Source organism: Falco punctatus, assembly GCF_963210335.1.
Source record: "Falco punctatus genome assembly, chromosome: 6".
Lineage (NCBI taxonomy): Eukaryota > Metazoa > Chordata > Aves > Falconiformes > Falconidae > Falco > Falco punctatus.
Genome location: NC_137585.1, coordinates 32,041,620 through 32,061,682, shown reverse-complemented (window position 1 = coordinate 32,061,682; position 20,063 = coordinate 32,041,620). Strand labels below are relative to the sequence as shown.

General features: G+C 47.3%; 1 protein-coding gene across 1 annotated transcript in view; it reads right to left on the bottom strand.

The window, feature by feature from the left end:
• The window catches only part of RFX4 (regulatory factor X4), a 101,197-nt gene extending 81,414 nt beyond the window's left edge, over window positions 1-19,783 (bottom strand). The window contains exon 1 of the mRNA XM_080393392.1: window positions 370-19,783. Coding sequence (XP_080249518.1) covers window positions 370-520 — 151 coding nt within the window. The 5' untranslated portion in view covers window positions 521-19,783. The remainder of the gene's footprint in view (window positions 1-369) is intronic.
• Between the last annotated feature and the right edge of the window lie 280 nt (window positions 19,784-20,063).

Below are 20,063 nucleotides of genomic sequence, written 5' to 3'. Positions count from 1 at the left end.
TTGTATTTCAACCACATGGTGTTCACCAGTGCAAAGCAAAACAGATGGTTTTACTCATAAGCTAATACTAACTGCACATTTTAGAGGTCATCCAACCTTTATTCAGTGACACACAAATTCTTCTGGTTGTTTTAACTAATAGATAGTATTTAACTATTTAACTAATAGATAGTATTACTTCTTTTTCAATACATCAAAATAGCAAATATTCCAGAAAATAAAACAAAAACAACCTATTTGATATGTCAAGTGAGTTGACTCATCAAACTACAGATTACTAAAAATATCACCAAGAGGTAGCAACTGATATAACAGGAAATTAGCACTCAGACATTCACTCCCATTTTAAATAAATGACAAGTTACTTACTTTCATCGTTAGAAACATTCCCCAGAGAGGTGTGACTGGAATAACGTTTGTTTTCACTTTCATTGAGACATCGTTCAATCCAACTCTCTGCAAAAGAACAAAGATGCTCTTTTTTATGTTTGTTTTTGCATAAAACATAAAATTCCAACATATAAAACTAAATTATGCACCAGTTTTCAACAGATGGTATCCTGTAGCATTTCTGCTAAAACACGCACAGTCTGATGTTATTTAGTGAGAAAATCCTTTCTTGCTTTCAAACTTAGCTCTTGCTTTTTAGTTTCATTTTTTGTTTGTTTTTAAATGACAGAGGCTGAAACATTTCCATGCACATACCAAAGCTCCTCAGGATATTCTCTCCCCTCCCCATCACATGATACATTAAAAAAGAAAAAATTATCTCATGTGGGTAACTGAAATACATAATTTGCATTAATTTCTAAGTCTTAGTCTGGCAAAGACTTATGTACTTGAGCATTTCCACTGGTTTTGAAAGAACTTTTAATGTGTGTAAAATCAATCATTCACATGAGCTTTTTATTACAGCAGGGCTCAAACTGTGCTTTCTGAAGTCCAGTCCTACGGCCCCATTCACACTGGTTGTCCTACTGAGATCTTTTCCACACTGGTACCAGTCCAACATTAGCAAGTCAGCAGCCACTGAGATACTCGAACCTCTGTCACTCTGTGGTGCATACTCAACTACTCCTGTCCTCCCTCTTTCCTATTTCCAGTTTATTCCCACCAGCCTGATGAGGTACAGCATTACATTGATTTGACTCTGGTGTTCTTTCTGGAAGCTATAACCGATGTCCCCTGATGACTTTAGAGGGTGCACCAGGCTCAGCAGAATTTACTGTTACAGGTCTTCAGGGCAAAAGTTGCACCTTCCTATGTGTCTCCTTGGACAAAGTATGAAATACGAGTCCTTGAGTTTGCCTGGAGTCCCTGGATATTGCTACAATGAACTGACGTCCCTCACAAGATTATTTTCCAAGGGCACACATGTGGGCAGAAATGAACTTATGCTCACAGAACTCCCTGTGGTCAAAGCAAGAAAAAGAAGGGTGGGAAGGCTGCAATGTAACCCCACAAGTTACGACAGGAAACAACCCCATTGAACAAAGAGCTGCACAAGAAATAAGGAGAAACAGACCTTGCTGTCAGGAAACTGCCAGAGCCAGAAACACCTTCAAAGACACAGAAATGGCTTCAGATTCCTTTCCATAAGCCACCCCCCTCCAGACACATCAGGCTACCTGCACAGTGCAGACAGCAGCTGCCAGCCAAAGAAAGCCCATCACAGCAGCAGGCTTGAAGGGAAAGCAGAAGCCCAGTGTCTTAGGAAAGCTGCCCATCTGGTTTGTAGAAGGTGAAGTTGGTATGACTCCATTTCAGCACTAGATGCCAAGAAATGAAGATGTGAATAGTCATGGCCTAACACATCCTGCAGAAAAAAAATGCTTTTTAAACCCGGGCAGTTGCACAAACTTGTGCATACTCTTTTGTACACACACTCTCCACTGTCACACAAACAAAAGGGCAATGGCATCTGCACGGAACTACAGAAAGGGTCTGCTGAGAGCCCTTCAGAGGTGATTTCCAGGCCCTGCCACAAGACTCCAGGTACTGCACTCTTGGTTTCAGGCAGTGTAAGAGGCTGTGTCAGCTCCAGGCTATTCCCCTCCTTCTGTCTATTTGTCCACCTATTCACAGCAGGAATACTCTGTGGTGCTGCCTTTATCAGCACAACCATGTCCCTGTGCGCACCTTCCTCATTCACCATCAAACTGCCCTGTACCTCCGGAGCCTCACAACTGCACTGCCTCTTCCCTATAGCCTGATCCTTTGAGGTACTTCTCTGAAAATCAGCAAAAATAACTCTTGTTGTCAATAGATTTTTCAGGATATTACTTTTCCCATCAAATTCAATGTGCTCTTGTGTAAAAATCACTGTAAGGTTGCTGACACTGCAACTTAAATCTTGCCAGCAAGGCCTGTGCTGTCTAATCAGCTCCCAGCTCCTAACCCACAAGCCTGCGGCGACTCTAACTTCGAGGCTTTCCCTTCTCACGCTGCTCAGCTGCGTCGGGTGGGGGTGTAACACCTCCTTGTCTAAGGGCCAACACAACGATATGGCTGCCTCATGCCAGATTTCTTTTACTGCCCTAAAACTGAGCTAATAGCAGCTCTCCCTTTTTAGTACCATGAGCTGGGGGACAGGAGCTTGGATCCTCACAGATCACTCACTATAAGGTGAAGAGAAACTTGCTGCCGAGGGCAACATTAGAGAGAGGTGCGAGAAGCCCTGAGAAAGATTACCCTACCTCCTCCTCCTCCTCCTTTTAGCACACAGCCATGGCTGTATATAATTCCCTTGGCTCTGAGCCCAGCTGCAGGGAGTAAAAGCGGCTGCCATTAGTGCCAAGGAGAGACCGATGCCCAGCTCTGCCCTTTCTTTTCCTCCCGGCACTGAGAGCTGGGAAGCTGGGACGCATCCTCTTCCCTCGGCAGCAGGGAACTGGCAGCAGCCATCTTTAGTCACGTTCCCTGCCTAAGTAGTAGGAAAAAAATCTTTTTCAGTGTCACTCAGTAACAATTTTCACCATCCCTGTTCACATAACATCTGTGATAACTGCCTATATACCCCTTTTTCATTGGTAAAGCAGACAGTTTACACTGCAAGATATAAAGTCTCTGGAGTAGGGCACAGTAACTGTTTAATTATGTGCTGCAACTCCTTTGGTCCTGAATCACCCCAGTTCAGCTCGCTGCAGCCTGAGTCTGGCTTTGTCTTTGTGGCCTTGCATTTAAATAGCTGATAGAAATTCTTCAAGCCTGAAAAGATACATGACCTGTCTGGCAGCAAAGAATGAAGAAAACTAACTCTTTTGAACAAAAATGTCAGGGAGTTTATGGCAAATTTGTCAAATTATTTGGCAGGTGACAAAATGCAACAAAACCAACTAGCTATTTAAAGGCTGTATTATCTCATAAACTGAGTAACGTAAGTATAAATAAGTACTCAAATACCTTCATTTAATGAGTAGATGTTTTTACTGTTTGTAAAAAGAAAAAAAAACAGTTTTTACAAAGCTTTTAACTCCCAGCATTAATAAGAATGCCTTTAGGTATTAAAAGAAAATACAACCATGGTTTTGCTGAAATTTAAAATACCCCTTTGGGAGCCCGCAGATCCCAGATACAATAGCACCTGCCTAAAATAAAACAAAAACAAAACAAAGAGAAAGAGTCAGAGCAAACAAAGTCAAAAGTCAAAACTAAGTCTGACTTTCAGAAGTTCTTTCATAGTTAATACCATTAAAACCTGCCCCAGCATAACAAACCCAGTGGGTAGAGCCCTGTACATGTCGGATGTTCTTGTCCTCGCGACACACGGGTGTACAGCCTGGCTGCACTGGGGCTCGTCCCAAGCAGCCCGGCTGCAGAGCTGGGGAAAGAGACCCACGGCTAACCGCTGGTGTCTCTGGGCTGAGGGCTCATCACTGGCTCCTAAGGCTGACGCCAATCACCACTGTTCTAGGCAAGCATTGATTCACATGGTATGGAAGGTTTTATGTGATTAAAGCTTAATTTACTGCACTTGGACCTTACAAACTTCTCGTAGACAAGATTTCACATCAGGGACAGTCACAGAATAATGGAGAGTTCAGGTGGTGATGAAGCAGAAGTGCACATCATACCTGACAACAACGATATATCGTTAACACATGTAGAAAACTCCAATTTCTAGTGGGAAGCGCTTGTGAGAGCAAAAGAAAATACATCCTGTCTCATATGGGATGTATTTTTACTTGCTGCATTTTCAGTGTATCCAGTCTTAAGGCATTTCCTCTCCCTGCTCTCCAGGACTCCTTCCCACCCTGAGCCCCGGCATACTGTACCCCCAGTTGCACCAGCGCAGTGGTTTCAGCGAGGATCAGCACTAGCCAAAGAACATCCAGGCAAAATAAATAGATTAATATCTAGCCATAAAATGTAATGTAGTCACGTACTGATAACTCTACTGTGACACAGTATAGAAACTATTACAATCTTATTAGCAATGAATGTAAATAAGGTGTATTTAATGGTGTTTTGAAGATGCACCTTTAAATACTGCATCAACTATTTAATTTCACTAAGATCAAAAGTGAATTATAACGAAGTACATAACTATGTCCCTCAGCCTTACAATTTTTGTTATATAATTTTGTATACCACTGAATACAAATACATTTTATCTTCTGCAGGCTTCCAACATGAGGGAAAGGAGATGGTTATTTAAATCACAATAATTTTTCTAGTGTCATTTTTCTGACAGAATAGCTTATTGAGACACAAAAAGTATAAATTGTTCCCAATTAAGTGCTGAAAGATGGATTAAAAAAACCATAGAACTATTTCTGGCCCTCATTTTGCCTCTTTTTGATCCTAATCTTGCTAAGACTGACACATCCACTGAACCTCAAGTATGAAAGTATTCCTCTTCCACTAAATGTGCCCATCACACTTATCACAATGGAAGTTTAAACCGAGCTTGTTTTCAAAAGTTGGCAGAAGAGAGAGGCCTGTGTGGCTTTCCCTTGTCCCCACCAAGGCTCTTCACACCAACAAGCATATTTTTATTTGTTTAGTGCTTCAAACACTGAGCTAGGGAGGCAGGCCTGGGACTCCCCAAAGTAGAGGCAAGCACTTGAGAGCTGCTAAGGAGCAGGAGCTTTCATGAACTATCAGAAAAGAGAGGCATTAATTATTTTTTAAATATATCTTTGACAAATTATTTTGACATGCTATCTCCTTCAGAAGGAAGGGTTTGCTCCTGGAAGACACCCTTGAAAGGCGTCTCCCTACAGAGGCTCTGTTGAGGTGAGAGAATACAGCAGAGGTGCCTGCGTTACTGCCAGCACATTTAATGAGATAATTACTCACTCTTTTTGTATAATGGTTATTGGCTTAGCATATTTGCAGCCCAGAAAAGAAAGCATTCATTGCTCCCACATGTGCATGGCCCTAGGGAGAGCAGTGCTAGAGCCACCTGGACTCCACTCTTCGAAGAGAAAGAGGAGGTGGGCCTGATTGCGGCCAGCAGTAGCTTCTGCAGCTGCTGTCCTGCCAGGAGGGTTAAGAGTTGCTGCAGTATTAGCACAACCTGTAATCACAGTCTCTTCTGGCCTTTGAGAGCCACTGCCTCCTACCCGGCACCCAAACAGGATGGCAAAGGCAGCTGGAAGGGCTATGCTGCGCAGCTGGGAGATAAGTGTACCCAGAGCTGCTGGCTGCAGCCCTGTGGGCATGTGTGTGCATCCTGAAGGGAGATTAAAAGATTTTACAGGCAAAATGAAACTCTGTGGTCATCTAATCTGAGCTGCATTTTGCTTCACCTCATAACCCTACAGTGGTACTAACAGTACTGGTCTTGCCCAGTTACACCATATCTTCTGCTATGGATGTGGTCGTATCACCAGCAAAATTGTGAATCGCTATTTTTTTCTGAAATTGTAGGAGATGAGAAACCCCACATCCTAGAAAGATAGTCAAGGCTTTCGGTAATCACAGTATCAGTTTGCACAATCACCATATGTTTATTTCACCACAGCCCTAGCAGTTGCACAGAAATCCCTCTCATACACCTTCTGCTCTAGATGGGTTCCCATACTCCGAATTTTAAAGCAGTTTGCCAACAAGCATGACAATTTAGTTAGTGATCTGCACATAGACCAGCATTTCTTCCAGGAAGCTTGCTTGTCACTGAAATAGATTTACTACTGGAATAAGAATAAAAGATTTGCCAGGACCCAAACCACTGCCTGAACCATGTACCAACTTGGATGGTGCAGCTGCAACAGTCCAACTCCTTATTTTTACTCATGGCTGCTTTTGTTATTTCTCCCCCAGTTTCTCAAGGCAGATGTAGAAAAAAGCAGTAAGTGAGCAAAGGTACATAAAATGTATATAATGCAACTATAAAGGGACCACGAAATTTTAGTGGATTTACAATGGGACCTGTTGGAAAAACTGAATACTCAGAAGTGATGACAGACTTAATTTTACAGTTCCTGTGACAGAGGAGGAACTCCTGTCACGCATACAGAGTCTTAGCACCCCTCTGAGTTATTTGGTTGCTGTTCTCAGAGGGAAGAGTTACTCATCCCTTCCTGCAGCATCTCTTTGCCAAGTGTCTCAGTACTGAGCTGGCCAGCAACACAGCCTAGCTAGCTTGCTCATCTGATCTATTAGCCAAGAGAAAGTGGTTGCAAACAGCAGATTTAGCTGGTAAAAGCAGTACCTCGAAAGCTCTGGAGACTGACTGGATATTATGGAACCTCCCATTTCCAGTTTGCTAGCCCATGATACTAACCAGATATCATATCTATCACAATTTTTTTTCAGTTGATGGGGTGATATCCTATATCTTTTCTTTTTTAGGAAAAACATCACTGCCCTGACAGCTTCTTCTGTTGTCTGTCTCAGAATAAATGCTGAGGTCTACATGACCCATTGAGGCTTTTCTCTGCAGAGCTTATCTTGCTGAACATGGTCTGAGATATGTCACCACCCAACAAACCCTCTGTTCATGCTGTTTGTGTTGCACCATTGCTGTAGACAGAGAACTTTCAACCTCCACAGCTGTTAAATTCATAAACAGACTGTCTGCTCTGACTATCCCTTAGTGTGCTGCAAACCTAGTTTCCAACTGCCATATGAATGAAAATAAAGCAAAAAAGAGCCAGTACATCCAATATATTCTCTGGTGCAAGTGAAAACTATCTTCATTGTCTTGGATCAATTGGTCATATCAACTTAGAAGACAAATTGCTAGTTTAAAACAGCCCCTTAAAGGCAAAAGTGTCTATCCCTTTCTGTCAGGGATAATGATAATGAGATAAACCTGAAGTCTGACCCTCAAACTGTTAAAAGCCTGTTCTAGTACCTGCTGTATGTAACATCTGCTCTGACTAGAAGCAGGATTCATGTTCTGAATCTCTCTCACACCTTGCAGCACAGCAGTCCAGGTTACAGGCACATCTGCCACCTGAGAAGTGTAATGCTGCTGGAGCAGTGCAAGGTCTGGTTACAGCAGCACATTCAAAGCTTTTAAAGAACCATGCTGCTTAAAAGAAAGCAAACAAAAATAAAAATCACTATTTCCAAAACTTCAGTCTACTGTAAAACCAAGACCTGGACAAGATACTCTAGCTTGGCCTCTGCACAGTGTTGTGAACAACTGTGTGCCTGTAACGTTGTGCCACTGGCTCCCATGGAAAGCATCAAACTTACTAAAATCAACTGGAACCAAACAGAACAAGCTATTAGGGACAGCTAATCACACACATGGGGAATTCCTAAGATTTAGGCTTTCATAGGTGATGTAATCTCCCTCCTCTCCATAGCAAAATTGAAGCTTTATGAGGCCATGTCAGGGCTGTCATCCAACTGCTGTTCTGTCTGATTACTCCATTGCATCAACACTCCCGGTTCACAAAACAGCTCCCCTTCGACCATTGAGGTAGACCTGCCACACAGAGCCTCGTCTGGCTCCTCACTGCCTCATTCAGTGCCATCGGCTGGCAAGGCACATATCCTTCAGTCAGTGTGTGCGAGCTTTCAGGAACATCTTCAAGCTCTGCAGGAAATCATGCCAGTGTCCTCCTTGGTCCTGCATAGCCATCTTCTGTTCTTTCAAGAGACCTGCTCCTCAGGGATGACAGTGACACATGGCCTTGGTGCAGATGGTAGAGCTGCTACACTGACAAGCTGCCAGATACCTTGGTGCTTTGTTTGCTAATCTAACTTTTTCATTTCCAACAGGGGAAAATGTCGAGCACCCTTGTTGCAGTCTTTTCTTTTGTTCTCATTTCTTGGCACTCTTTCAGGGTTAATGGACATTGGTGCAGGGCACTTACTAGATGTTGGCAGAAATATTTTTGTTCTTTTTCTTTGACTCATGATTCTGGTGAAGCATCGTGAGATTTGCCATGATGTAAGAGTGCAAAGAATTATTCTCTTGAATCTCTGAGGGCTCTTTTGTTTTGTTTAGCCAGGTCTTCGCTCCTAGTGCTGATTTTCTGCTAAACCATTTGGTAAGGTATATAAAAAATTGGCATGCTGTGTTTAAACTGATATATCAAAAAGAACTATAATTCATCATCTTTTAACTCTCTAGAATACTTGGATAGGAAAACCAGAATTCATGAGATATTGCATTCTTGTTACCCTGCGTACTACACAGAAGTTCATCTAAATGTGATACTTTCATTGAAGTAGTCTATTGAACAATATTCCTCATTAAGAACCTGCATCTCAAATGTAGATCAAACACCCTCAGGAACCCTAGAATACAAAATTCCTCTGCATATTGATTCTGGCATTTAGGGCAGCTCTAACTTGGATCAGATAAGACTTCTGAAGCCCTACCTGTTCCTTTCTCTGGAATCACGTATCATATTTCTATTGCACTTCCAACTCAGTATGCAGGTTAATTGGGAACAGCCCTTAGTCTCTCCCAGTTACACATGGATACTATCCATCATTTTGAAAAGTGAGCTTCACCAGACCAGTAGATAGCCACTTGGTTTTTGCTTCATCAAGGGTATTCCTCATTTAACAGCAAGGAGAACCTCACCTGGTCCAATTTCAGTGCAGTGACATCACTTTCACCTAGGATCATTTAAGCTAGCAACACCAGCACCTGACCAATTCAGCTCTCCCACAGCACTTGTTACATGGCTATACAACACGCAGCCAATCTTTTAATCAGTAAGCTATCACACACATGTATTTTCCAGGCACCAATCTTGCATACAGCACAGTGTACCCTCACGTACTTCCACAACATGACGTGTTACAGATCCTCAGTCCTTCAGGGTCTGCTGCATGAACCAGTGTAAATGCTATCACTGTCCCCAATTTAGCAACCGTGTTTCCTTCCAAGGGAATGCAAACATGCCCCTTGATTACTGCCAGTCCTATTCTCTCCCAGAAGAAATCTCAGAGTCTAATGATGCCCTTTTTGCCCCAGATCTTATTAACTCATTATGTTATAGAAGTAATGTGAGCCACACAAGAGAGCTCATAAGGCCTTCATTTCTGGGTACCTATCACAACGTCTCTTATACTTGTACCCTACAGAAATTTCTGCTCGCTGGCTTTGGGGTTAAACATTCCTGGCTGCTGTCATGGTCCCTCAGCTCACCGGTTTGCGTGAGAAGACATGGAGTCCTCAAATCCTTAATTCAGTTCCAGGTCACCAGTGCACAAGGCTGGAGTCGCTGAACAGGAAGTCTGTGACTCAATAAGGAACAGGATTTGCATCCAGTACCCATGAAATGCTTCCCTCTGCCTCAGGAGCTGATGAATCCAGCAGACAGGCCAATTTGGCACAGAAACAGTAGTACATCAGTAAGACAGGCCCACAAAGATGACAAAATGAAAAGATGTGAGATATGGCTGGGAGATACGCGCAACGCTAGTTGTGGGGCTCTGGGAGGGGAGAGAAGAAGGCGGCTTGGTTAGGAGGTGAAAAAGGAAAAGGAAAGGAAACAAAAGAATCAATGACAAAGAAAAGAGCATGCTCAGAAATAAAGGATGGGAGGAAAGAAAGTAACTATAGAGAGGAGGGGTTTTTACATCAGGAGAAAAGAGGTCAGCTTCTGAAGGAAAGGTACTCCAGTAAATATTTCTCATTAGAAGCAGCATCCAGTCAGGCAGACTTAAAGAACATGAGAAGACAGACAGACACATATGTGCAAAGAAAACGCAGGTGTCAGGACATAATCATAGCGGTAAGAAAGAGACAATCACTTGACTGAAGAAGAGTGTGAATCAAAGGGAAGGGATACAACACTTAATTAGATGGTGGCTACTTTTCCTTACTTTAAGGACATCTATTCCAAATCTAGCTGTTGCTCACTACCATCAAAGGATGCAGCCATTACATTATCCACAACCATTTCATAAGCTAATAAGACACTAACTAGACAGAAACAAATAAACATCATTTCTTTCAGGTCTCAGAATGCACCCAGAGAATATGTGCATACCAAAACTAGCAGAGAGGACATTAATAAATCATCACAATATAGTCCCACAAAGATTGGTACCCCTCAGAACTGTTCTGTGTATACAGATCAAGCATTCCATACTATTTATCTTACAACCTAAATGTGCTTGTTGGAAAGTCTTCACTCAGTCCTGATGTGTGTAAACTTAGAGATTCATAAACCTGGTATGAATTTAGTCCCTTCCACACTGGTCTCTTCCCTCCCCTTAGAAAGTACTATGAAAGTAGACCAGTGCTTTTAAAACTAGGCTTTTCTGAGAAGCCTCCAGTCTCCTCTGAACGATATGCAAAGCAAACACAGGGAGGGAACATGAGAAAAAAGAGAAGTCTTCTTTCCTCCTTCTTTTTTTGCCTAAGACTCACCAAAACAAGAGTCTAGTATTGAATATTCAGCACTGAATACTAACTGCTCAATAGACGGTCTGTTTGCAGAGCTCAAAGTGGAAATGACCCAGCAAGGAGGAGAGGTGAACACACTGCTCCATCCATGTGATTAAACTGCTCTGTAAATGCAGTCCTTCCCAGTTCTCCCCACCTCCTTACAATGGAGGCCATTTGCTGCCCCTACCACAACTCGTTTAAAAAAAAATGTTTGCATTAGAGGGGCCCCCGCACAAGTATTGTCCCCACGTCTCTGCGTTCAGGAGAGGAATGCGAGCTCCAATGTTGGGAAACCTGTGCTAGCCAGTCAATCTGACCAGCGGGATCTGTTATTCCCACCGCTTGGGAAGAATGAAGAGCAGGGCGCAGTTTAGAGAGGAGCAGAGCGCCATGCTGGGTGTCCCTGCTCTCAGCCTGCACAAGGTACGGAGTAAATCTTACCCAGCAGCTGCCTTGTTCTGCCATGAACCTTGGAGGTCTCTTAAGCACTCCTCCTCTGACTTAGCGTGTTATGGTGTCACACAGTGAGCGCCCAGGAGGCCCAGCTGGGCCACAGGCTGGTGTGCAAACACTACGTGCCATTTAACAAATGTGTCATTTGCACATAGTCTCTTACAAGGCCAAATTTTCCTCGATGACTAAAATACAGCTCATTCTACCCTTCGCCCCGAGAAGCCCAGGAGAAGCAGCCTTTTACAGACACCAGGCACATGTTGCAGACCTGCCGTGTTCAGCATGAGATCTGTCCCCAACAGGATCTCCATCTCACAGACAGCACCGGGCACAGCTCCTCTCCTGCTGACCCTGCGGTGCCAAGCATTTAGCCAGCAATTCTCTGACCCGCTGCTCAGCCAGGTCTGACACACAGAAACCTGGAGCTGAAGGGCTGTGTGGAGAGATGGGCAAGACTTTGCAAAGAAGCCCATTCCCTCTAGCCACCACATGAGCCCATGCACCAGGGAACATCCATCGCAGGAGCAGGCATCCCCCATCACAGAACAGCATGCTACTGCTGTACCCTGACACATCACACTTGTGGAACAGAACTCCCCTTCCACTTTTGCTTGCATCACATTTTTTTACAGTATCTATCAGGTCACTGTCACCTTATGGACCAGCCAGGAATTTCTGTTTCCCCATGTTGCTTAAGTTTTGTAAGGGGTAGAGGATTTTACTTTCCTCTGAGCATCAGGGACAACAACATCAAAGAGCAGGGTACCTACAAGCTATGTTGCAGAAATACTCATTTGCTTAATTAGGCCATCCTGCCACGTGTTCATGGTTAAACTGCATGTCAGATGAGGCAGGAACCACACAAGTCAGATTGCTGAGGATATTTTTTTCCCCTTTGAAGGACAGGATTGGGTCTACTTCCTATGACCATCCATGAATTTTAATCAACAAGTAGCCTGTTCCTGCAAGATCCTAGAATATTAGTGAAACCTACAGCCTTTCCTGCTTGTCCTGACACATAGGAGCATTTGATCTTTTGCAGCAGGTCACATCTTTATTTCAGGATGCTGGAAAACGTCATGGGTTGTAGAAAGGATTTCTGTGGGGCCTTGCAAATTAGGTATGCATTGCTGTCACCATGGGGGACCCAGCTCCAGGACACAGGTGGTTCCTCCCAGCGCAGGATGGCCACTCATAAGATCCCACTAATGAATTGGGCTCCCGCTCCATGCTGTCCTTCCTCAGCTGCAGCTGAGGTAGTTTTAGCACTTCTGAAATAGTTTAGCAATTAATAAGATTCAGAGAGGAGATGCAGGGAGGTATGTTAATTATTCTATCATTGCATTTAGTGGTATCTGTATTTACCCCTACATTTGGGCTTTTTAGACTAGTTTTGCCACTGGATTTCTAGTATTTTATTACTTTACAAGTTCAGCACAATCTAGATATGAATGTATAGATCTATACAAGAACAGAAAGCTCATGACTATTTTGCTGACTTAGGGGTCTCATTTGCAAACTTACACTTGTATGTAAGACATTTTTCATATCATAAGTTCTACCCAATTCAGTGTGAGTGTCTGTAAGTCTTGCCCAAGTAGCCAAACCAGTAAAAACAGATGGCTGCACTAAAGAACACAGGGTAGCCTGATAGTATTATTCTAAGGAGTGAAAGTTTAAGAAGAGAAGAGAAGGTGAGCAACAAGTAGTTCTATTTTGAGTAACAGTATTCCTTAAAGCAATAACTTCTAACACTCAAAACTTGTAGTCCTTTTTTCCAGGCAAATCTTTTTTTTTTTTCCTAGATATGATCTCAGTAAGCAATTCCAAACCCTTAGAGAAGAGAATTTTGCATTTCTAACTCTTTGAGCCTCTGCCATGGAGTTCATGAGCACCCAAAGCTTCAGCAGGAAGCTTGTCAGAGTGATAACCACAGCATCAGACTACAGCAAGCCTAGAAAACTGTTGAGATCCCTGCATGCATCTCTAGCCTGCTGCTCTGAAACTAACGCCTCTGATTCCCAGGGCTGTTAAGTTTCAGGGAATCACTCATTCAGAGAATGTTCCAACTTCTGAAAAGTATCGTTTCCCATTACTATGATATTGGGATCTTATGCAAAAATGCTCAAGATAAGCTGCTAATTAATTTCAAACCCATCACTCATAGCCGTGAATCGACTCCTTAGTTCCCATAACAAATTCCATGTCAGAGAAATTAAGCTCACTTACCAATAAAAGAAAGCAAAGTGCATAACTGTAGCAGAAGTGGAGGAAGTGAGACAGCCCCGAGCCCCACATTTCAGTCCTAGGGCAATTTAAGCTGCAAATGAACTTCTTCCTTGCTGGGTGCAGTGAGAGCCATAGCTCTATTTAACCCTCTCCACTTTTCCTGATTTCAAATTTATCAGAGAGGGAAGAATGACAAAAAAAATATTTAACCCAACACTTATTTATAGAGAGAGAATGAAACCACAGCTCTCACAGCAAGCCAGAAAGACTCTGCCGCTGCCTTTAAGCACTATTTCTAACACCGGCTAGTATTTTATATCTAATAAACTGCTCTTGCTGAAAATCTCCTGGGAGAAAATAAATGTAAATGAAGACAAGCCAGGACTGCTACTTATGCATGTAAAATAGCTGCAATTAAGTTATTAAACATTCCCAACAGCTGGGAGGGATCATTACAAGCTAACCCTGGGCACCTGCCCTCTCTAAGGGACACACATGGATTTCCAACAGGTGTTTCCCTTGTGGAACTGTCACAGGATCAGGACCCATCGCTAACAGCAAATTGTATTACAGTTTTAAACACTCACAGAAACTCTCCAACACATATATACAATTCTCTAGGACCTAAAAGATACGTGTAAACATGTTTTTAGTACAGACAAATGTAAAAAAACCTACACGGGCCTCCACTGGCTTAATCATCACCACACACTCTTCCTTCCTACACTTGTTATCTATAGGATCGCTCAGCCATCAAATATCCTTTATGCTATCCATCTTCCTAACTAGAATGTTAGCAATCAAATCCCCCCGGCCGCTGGGGCACTGGGCTCCAGCAGGGTCGGATCGTACGGGGTATTCATTTTCAGACACAATGAAACAAATAGAAAATCCAGCACAGATGCAGGGAACCAGACAAGTGGGTGAACTCAGAAAATTCACAAACCTCAGTGCTCACAGAATTGTGAGCTAATTATTTGGACTTGAATGTCACATCAAGTATCCCCAAAGGACTGACCTTATATTTGTATTAGTTACATGACAGCCCACTGCTGCTCTGAAGGCATTGTTACGAACCATCAAGCCCCGGCTGGATTTAAGGCCACTTCTTTAAAAGTCTTCATATGAAGAGGTACTAACGTTTCATCACTGTGCGCATTTCAGTGATCCCACAATTTCATCTTTATTTTGCCATAGTGAAATCCTATGTATATAAGTAGTACCCCAGGGGATGCACCTCCTATGGGGCTGTCCTAACTTGCAAACCACTTGCAAATTAAGCTATATAAATGTAAAGGTGTTTCCATTTGGAGTTGCTGCAGGTTTTGTGGCTCTGTAACCTTCTTCCTTGCCTGCATGCTCACCGCACCAGTGGCTGAAAACCAGCCTTATTTTCTAAAAGCAGACAAGCCAATGACCCTGTTGGACGCAGGGTACTGTACTGCTGACTCTGTGGGACAGCTCTAACAACATCTCAAGTGTCTTAGCGCAAAATGGTCTCTTCTAATTTTTGAGATCTTTTGCTTGATAGATGTTTGCTACAGTAAAGGTGCAGCTGTGATTAGAGCTTTTTTACAGTCTCACAGGCAAAAGTTTTATCTGTCTGAATCCCAAGTCCTTTCTTTAATGAGGGTTTTACCCAAATAAAATCTTGAGGACTATAAACCCCAAACTGTAATTTAAATAAATTAAATCCTTTCCTATAGTTGTCTGGCTATTCTTATGCAAAAGTTTGTTTTAGTTCTTTTTCCTTCCACCCTTTTAAAGATCTTTACTGCAGGTAAATAACATTGCAGAGCAGTGAAACGTATCACAATTCCCCCTTCTGAAGCATTTTAGAATTAATTAATTAGCAGACAAATAAATCATAAAATCATTCTTTTCTCTGACTCAGAAGATGAACTTTGTTCAAGGTAATTTTGGTCAATTTACAACTCCCTAAAAAATCCCTACGGATTTTACAAAGTTATTAAAACCCTCTCAGGAATAAAGACCTGATGCAGTGCTGGGACTTGGGTTTAAATCCCAGTTCTGCTGCTGCTGAAGGCAGAAGGAGCTGCCAAGGATCGGGCTCTGCTGCGCAAACATTGCCCACAGGAGCTCCGCGGCCAGCAGGAAAGAAAACGTTTTTGTTGGGTGGGGTTTGGGGCTTTTTTTTGTTCCATTTCTTTCATATGTGAAATCTTGTAAGATACAAAATGACATAAGACAAGTAGTCAGGTTCAATTATATAAAGAACCCGTGGTATTTCTTTTGCATGTCCATATCACGTCAAATTTAGGATTCAAAAGAATCACTGGGTCATTTTAACTGCTCAGCAGGTAAAAGCCTTTATAAACACAGACCTTGGAACAGTAAAGATTTTTTTTATTTACTAAACAAACGTAAAGCACATTTTTGCTTGAGTATGAAAAGTACTCCCGGAGAGTAAGAAAAAAAGCCAATAGCAAGTTACTCTTTATTAGTAAACTGTGTTGCAGTAAGCAAACCGTTTTCAGCAGCAAAGTCAACCACTTGTCTGGATCAAAAAACCGAGACCTAGGATGACATGCTTCGGCGTTATAGATATGTTTTGAACCGTCACAGCTGCTTTCCCAGCTAGCATTTGAGTATTTATTATCAATATTGGCAAATTCATTATTTGAACCAGGATATGAAAGCCATTAATTCTCTCTTCAGTCAGCGCTTCTTAAACGGCAAGCTCATAGAAAAGGTCACCCATCAGTGCCGCACCGCCCGTGCGGTAAGAACATAGACCGAAACCTGGCACCGCCACAACGCGCTGGAACCTGCTTTTTGTGGGTCCCACAAACCGCTTTAAGGCCTAATCCCCACGTCCCTGAAGCACGGAAAGGCTTTCTGCTGCTTTACTGGGCTTTGGAGCCGCTCCTAAGCCCCAGCTTCACGTCCCAGGGATCTCAGCCAGCCAGCGCTTCGAAACCAGTGGAGCTCTCGCCCGGCCCCGGCACCGGAATAACGAGGAGTATCTGTGGAGCCGCTGCGCTCCGAGCCAGCGCCTCCGTCCCCTTCGCTCCTGTCCCCGCAGCGGTGTGGGGGCAAGGGGGAGGGTGGCAGCCCCCCGGGGAATCCACGCCGCCCCACGCCCCCGTACGCAGCTCCCTGGCGGGCGGCACCCCCGAAACCCCGGCGGGGGGTCCCGCCTGGGGACAGCCGGGCCGGGGCGGCGTGGGGGGCCGGGCACCGGGCCGGTGACACCGCGGGACGCGCCACCCCGACCGCGGGTGCACCCCCCGCCGGCAGCCCCCCGCACTCGCCGGGCCGGTGTCACTAGGGGGGGCTGCGGCTGCGGAAACCTGTTACCGACACTCGCGGCCGCCCGCGGAGCCTCACGCCCCCGCCCCAGCCGCCCTTCGGGGCTCCCCGGTGCTGGCCCCGAGCGCTCGCCCCGCCGCCCTCCCTCGGGCCCCGGCGGGCCCTGCCGCGGGCGGAGGCGGCTCCCCGGTGTAGCAGCCCCCCCGCAGGCTGCGGGCACGGAGGTGCCGGGGGGCTGGAGGGGTGTGGGGGGAGAGCCGGGCCGAGCGCAGGGCAGGCGGCGGGCGGCTCCTGCGAGTCCCAGGAGCCAGAGACGACCCCCGGGGCCACCCCTCGGTGCCCCACATCGAATTCCCCTGGCCCGGCTCGGGGAGTTACGGGCTTTGGAAATCACGGCGGGGGGGGAGGGGGGGGGGGCGGGCGCCTGGCAGAGTTAACGGCGGCGGCCGAGAGGTGCGAGGAAAGATGCCGCAAACCTCCCGAGAAGGGCAGGCGCCCCCCCGGGTAGGTGCCCCGCTCCCCGGCCGCGGATCGGGCGCCACCGGGCAGCGGGAGAGCTCCGAGGGCGGCTCTCCCCAGCGCTGCCGGTGCCGCCGGGCGGCCGCGCCGTGCCCGGACCGGGCCGTCGGGGCCGGGCGCTGCCGCTGCCCTGCCGGCCGCCCGCCACCCTCACTCACCCACCCCCCGCCACCCCCGGCGCCCCGCGCTGCACGGGGAGCGGCTGGGGTGGATGTTTCCCGGCCCCCCCGACGGCCAGAAATCGGTGTAGGCTCGGTGACAGCCCCCGTGGGTCACTGCCTGGGTTGGGGGAACAGGAACTCAACTCGATGGAAGCACCCGGCGCTGCCGCGCGGAGGTGAAAGAACCAATTCCCCTGCCATAAAATTAGAGCCATGGCTGATTTTTTTTTTGTTATTATTATTATTATCCTGCTGGTTTAGGGAAAAACTGCTAAGGATAAATTAAAACATGACTGATTTTTTTCAATGAAGCCATATTTCTCCACAATGCAAAAGGATCTTTACATAACAACTGAAACTCAGGAGAAAAGCTAATTGGATTAAGTCCTCTGAAAGGGAGGTTAAGGTATCTGAATGAGACAACTGCAAAGCTCCACTTTTCTTGCCATCTGTTAAGCAAGGGTAAAGTGTTTTCTGATTAATATTATCTTAATCAACCATGCTGCCATTTATTATAACCATACTAAATTTAAGGAACGAATAGCACGGGGGCTCAGCCCGAGGATGGACAATGTTGGATGCAGGGATACAAAACGCGGGGCTTTTTTTGGTTTGCTTTGATTTTTTTCTTTCCCTGAAGCCCCGTTACTCCCCACAACGAGAAGTTGCCGGCAGTGCCCTTAGCTCCGTCTCGGCAGTGCCGCTGGACGGAAGGGCAACTTTCTTTTACACCCTAGTTACTCCTGCACACGCTCTGACCTGAACACAACGATTCCTTCCCCGCCGAGCACGTTATCCCCGGAACAGCCCCCCCGGGTTTTGTTCTGGGGATCCGGCAAGTAAACGTGGCCCGAACCCGGCTGGTGTCGCCGGTGGCCGGCGCGGGGCCGAGCCCTCCCGGTGCGCCGGGACCGCCGCAGGCGCAGTGCAGCAGGGACGGGCAGGCTCCCCTCCCCTTCTCCTGTTAGTTTGTTTGGTTTTAACCAGTATTTAAATTTCACAAAATGCACTTCGGGCCGCGTCGGGGCCGAGGGATGGGAAAGCCCTTGGCGGGTCGGGGGCGCGGGGAGCGAAGCGGTTCCCAGGCCGGGTCTGCCCTGCCCCGCCGCCCCTTGCCCCGTCCCCGCCCGCACCGCCGCCGCCCGGTCGCCTCGGAGGAGCCGGGACGGAGCTGCGAGGCCCCGGGGGAGAGCCGGAACGCGGCCCGCCGCGGCCGTCGGTGAGGCGCGGGAGGGCCCCGATCCCGCTGCGGGCTCCGGCGGGGCCGGGGCACCCGGCTCCCAGCTCCCCGGCCGCCTCACCAGGGACCGGGGCCGGCCAGGAGCGGGCAGCGGGGGACCGTCCCCGGGCTGTCCCCTACGTAACCTGCGGGCTGTCCACCCGGGAAACGCCTGGGCAGGGAGGGAGGGAGGGCGGGAGGGGAGGAGGGGGTGTTTTCCGGTGCTAATAAAATAAATTAAAATCGCAACGGCCGCCGCTTGCCCTCCGCTGCATGGAGCGTCGCCGTTAGGGCCGGTGGGACCCCGGGCTTCGTAGGGCGGGAGGGGGAGGGGGGCGCGGGCACGGCCGGCGGGAGAGGGCGAGGGAGAAGGGGACATGATCGGGGAGGTGGCCGCTGACAGCCGCCGTGGGAAGACCTAGGCCTGGGCCCTGCCCCCGGGGACAGCCGGTGCCGTCGCCCCGCGTCCCCCGCCGCCGCCCCGGGGGGACGGCGGGGCGACGGCACCGGCTGCGGCCCTCGGGGCGCCGCGCCCGTCCACCGGGGCTTCTCCCCGCTTGCGGCCGGTGGGACTGCGGCCACCCTTCTCCCCCCCGCCCCCGGCCAAGTCACTGTTTGGGTGTGCGGGGGCAGAGACCCACCCTGCCCTGCCCCAAACTCCCCTCCAAAGCAGCCCAGCCCGGGCTCTGCCTGCCGGGACAAGACGACCTCGGTTCTGGGTTCGCCTTAACCCACCGACCATCTTCCCTAAGCAACCTCGTTTTCTCGCCTCTTTGCAAGGCTCCGCTCAAACCTAAGCGAGCGCCTAGAACAAGAAGCGGAGGGGAAGTTTGTTTGCCGGCCGGCAGCCTAAGGAGGAGAAAAGAACCAAAAAAAAATCCCACCCCCTCCCCCCCCCAAAAAAAAAAAAACACAAAAAAGAAGAAAAAAAGAAAAAAAAAAGAAAGAAAGGGAAAAACAACCCTCTGCTCCATCGTATCTGCAAGTGCAACAGCAGGGCTCCAGCCCAGGGGCCAGAGCTCCCCCTCCGCCGCCCCCGCACCCCGCTCCTCCGCACACGCCCGGGCTCATTTGCCGGCGATGCGGGCGGCTCCCCCCGCTGCCCCCGCCGCCGCGGTCAAGTTGAGGATCCTCCCTGGCTGGCGAGAGGAGCCCGTTGCCTGTGGAGGGGACGGTGACGACGACGACTTACCTGTGGAGTCCATATCGGGTTCCTCCAGCAACCCGCAATGCATGCTCTTCCCATGGACGGGACGGGAGCCCCAAGGTCCCGGGGTATGGAGAGCCCTTATCGCAGAGATGCGCAGGGGAGAGGGAGCAGGGTGGCGAGGGGGTGGGGAGGGAGGGCAGAGGCAGATAGTTGGGGGTGGGGGGTGTAGCGCGGGAGAGAGGGACA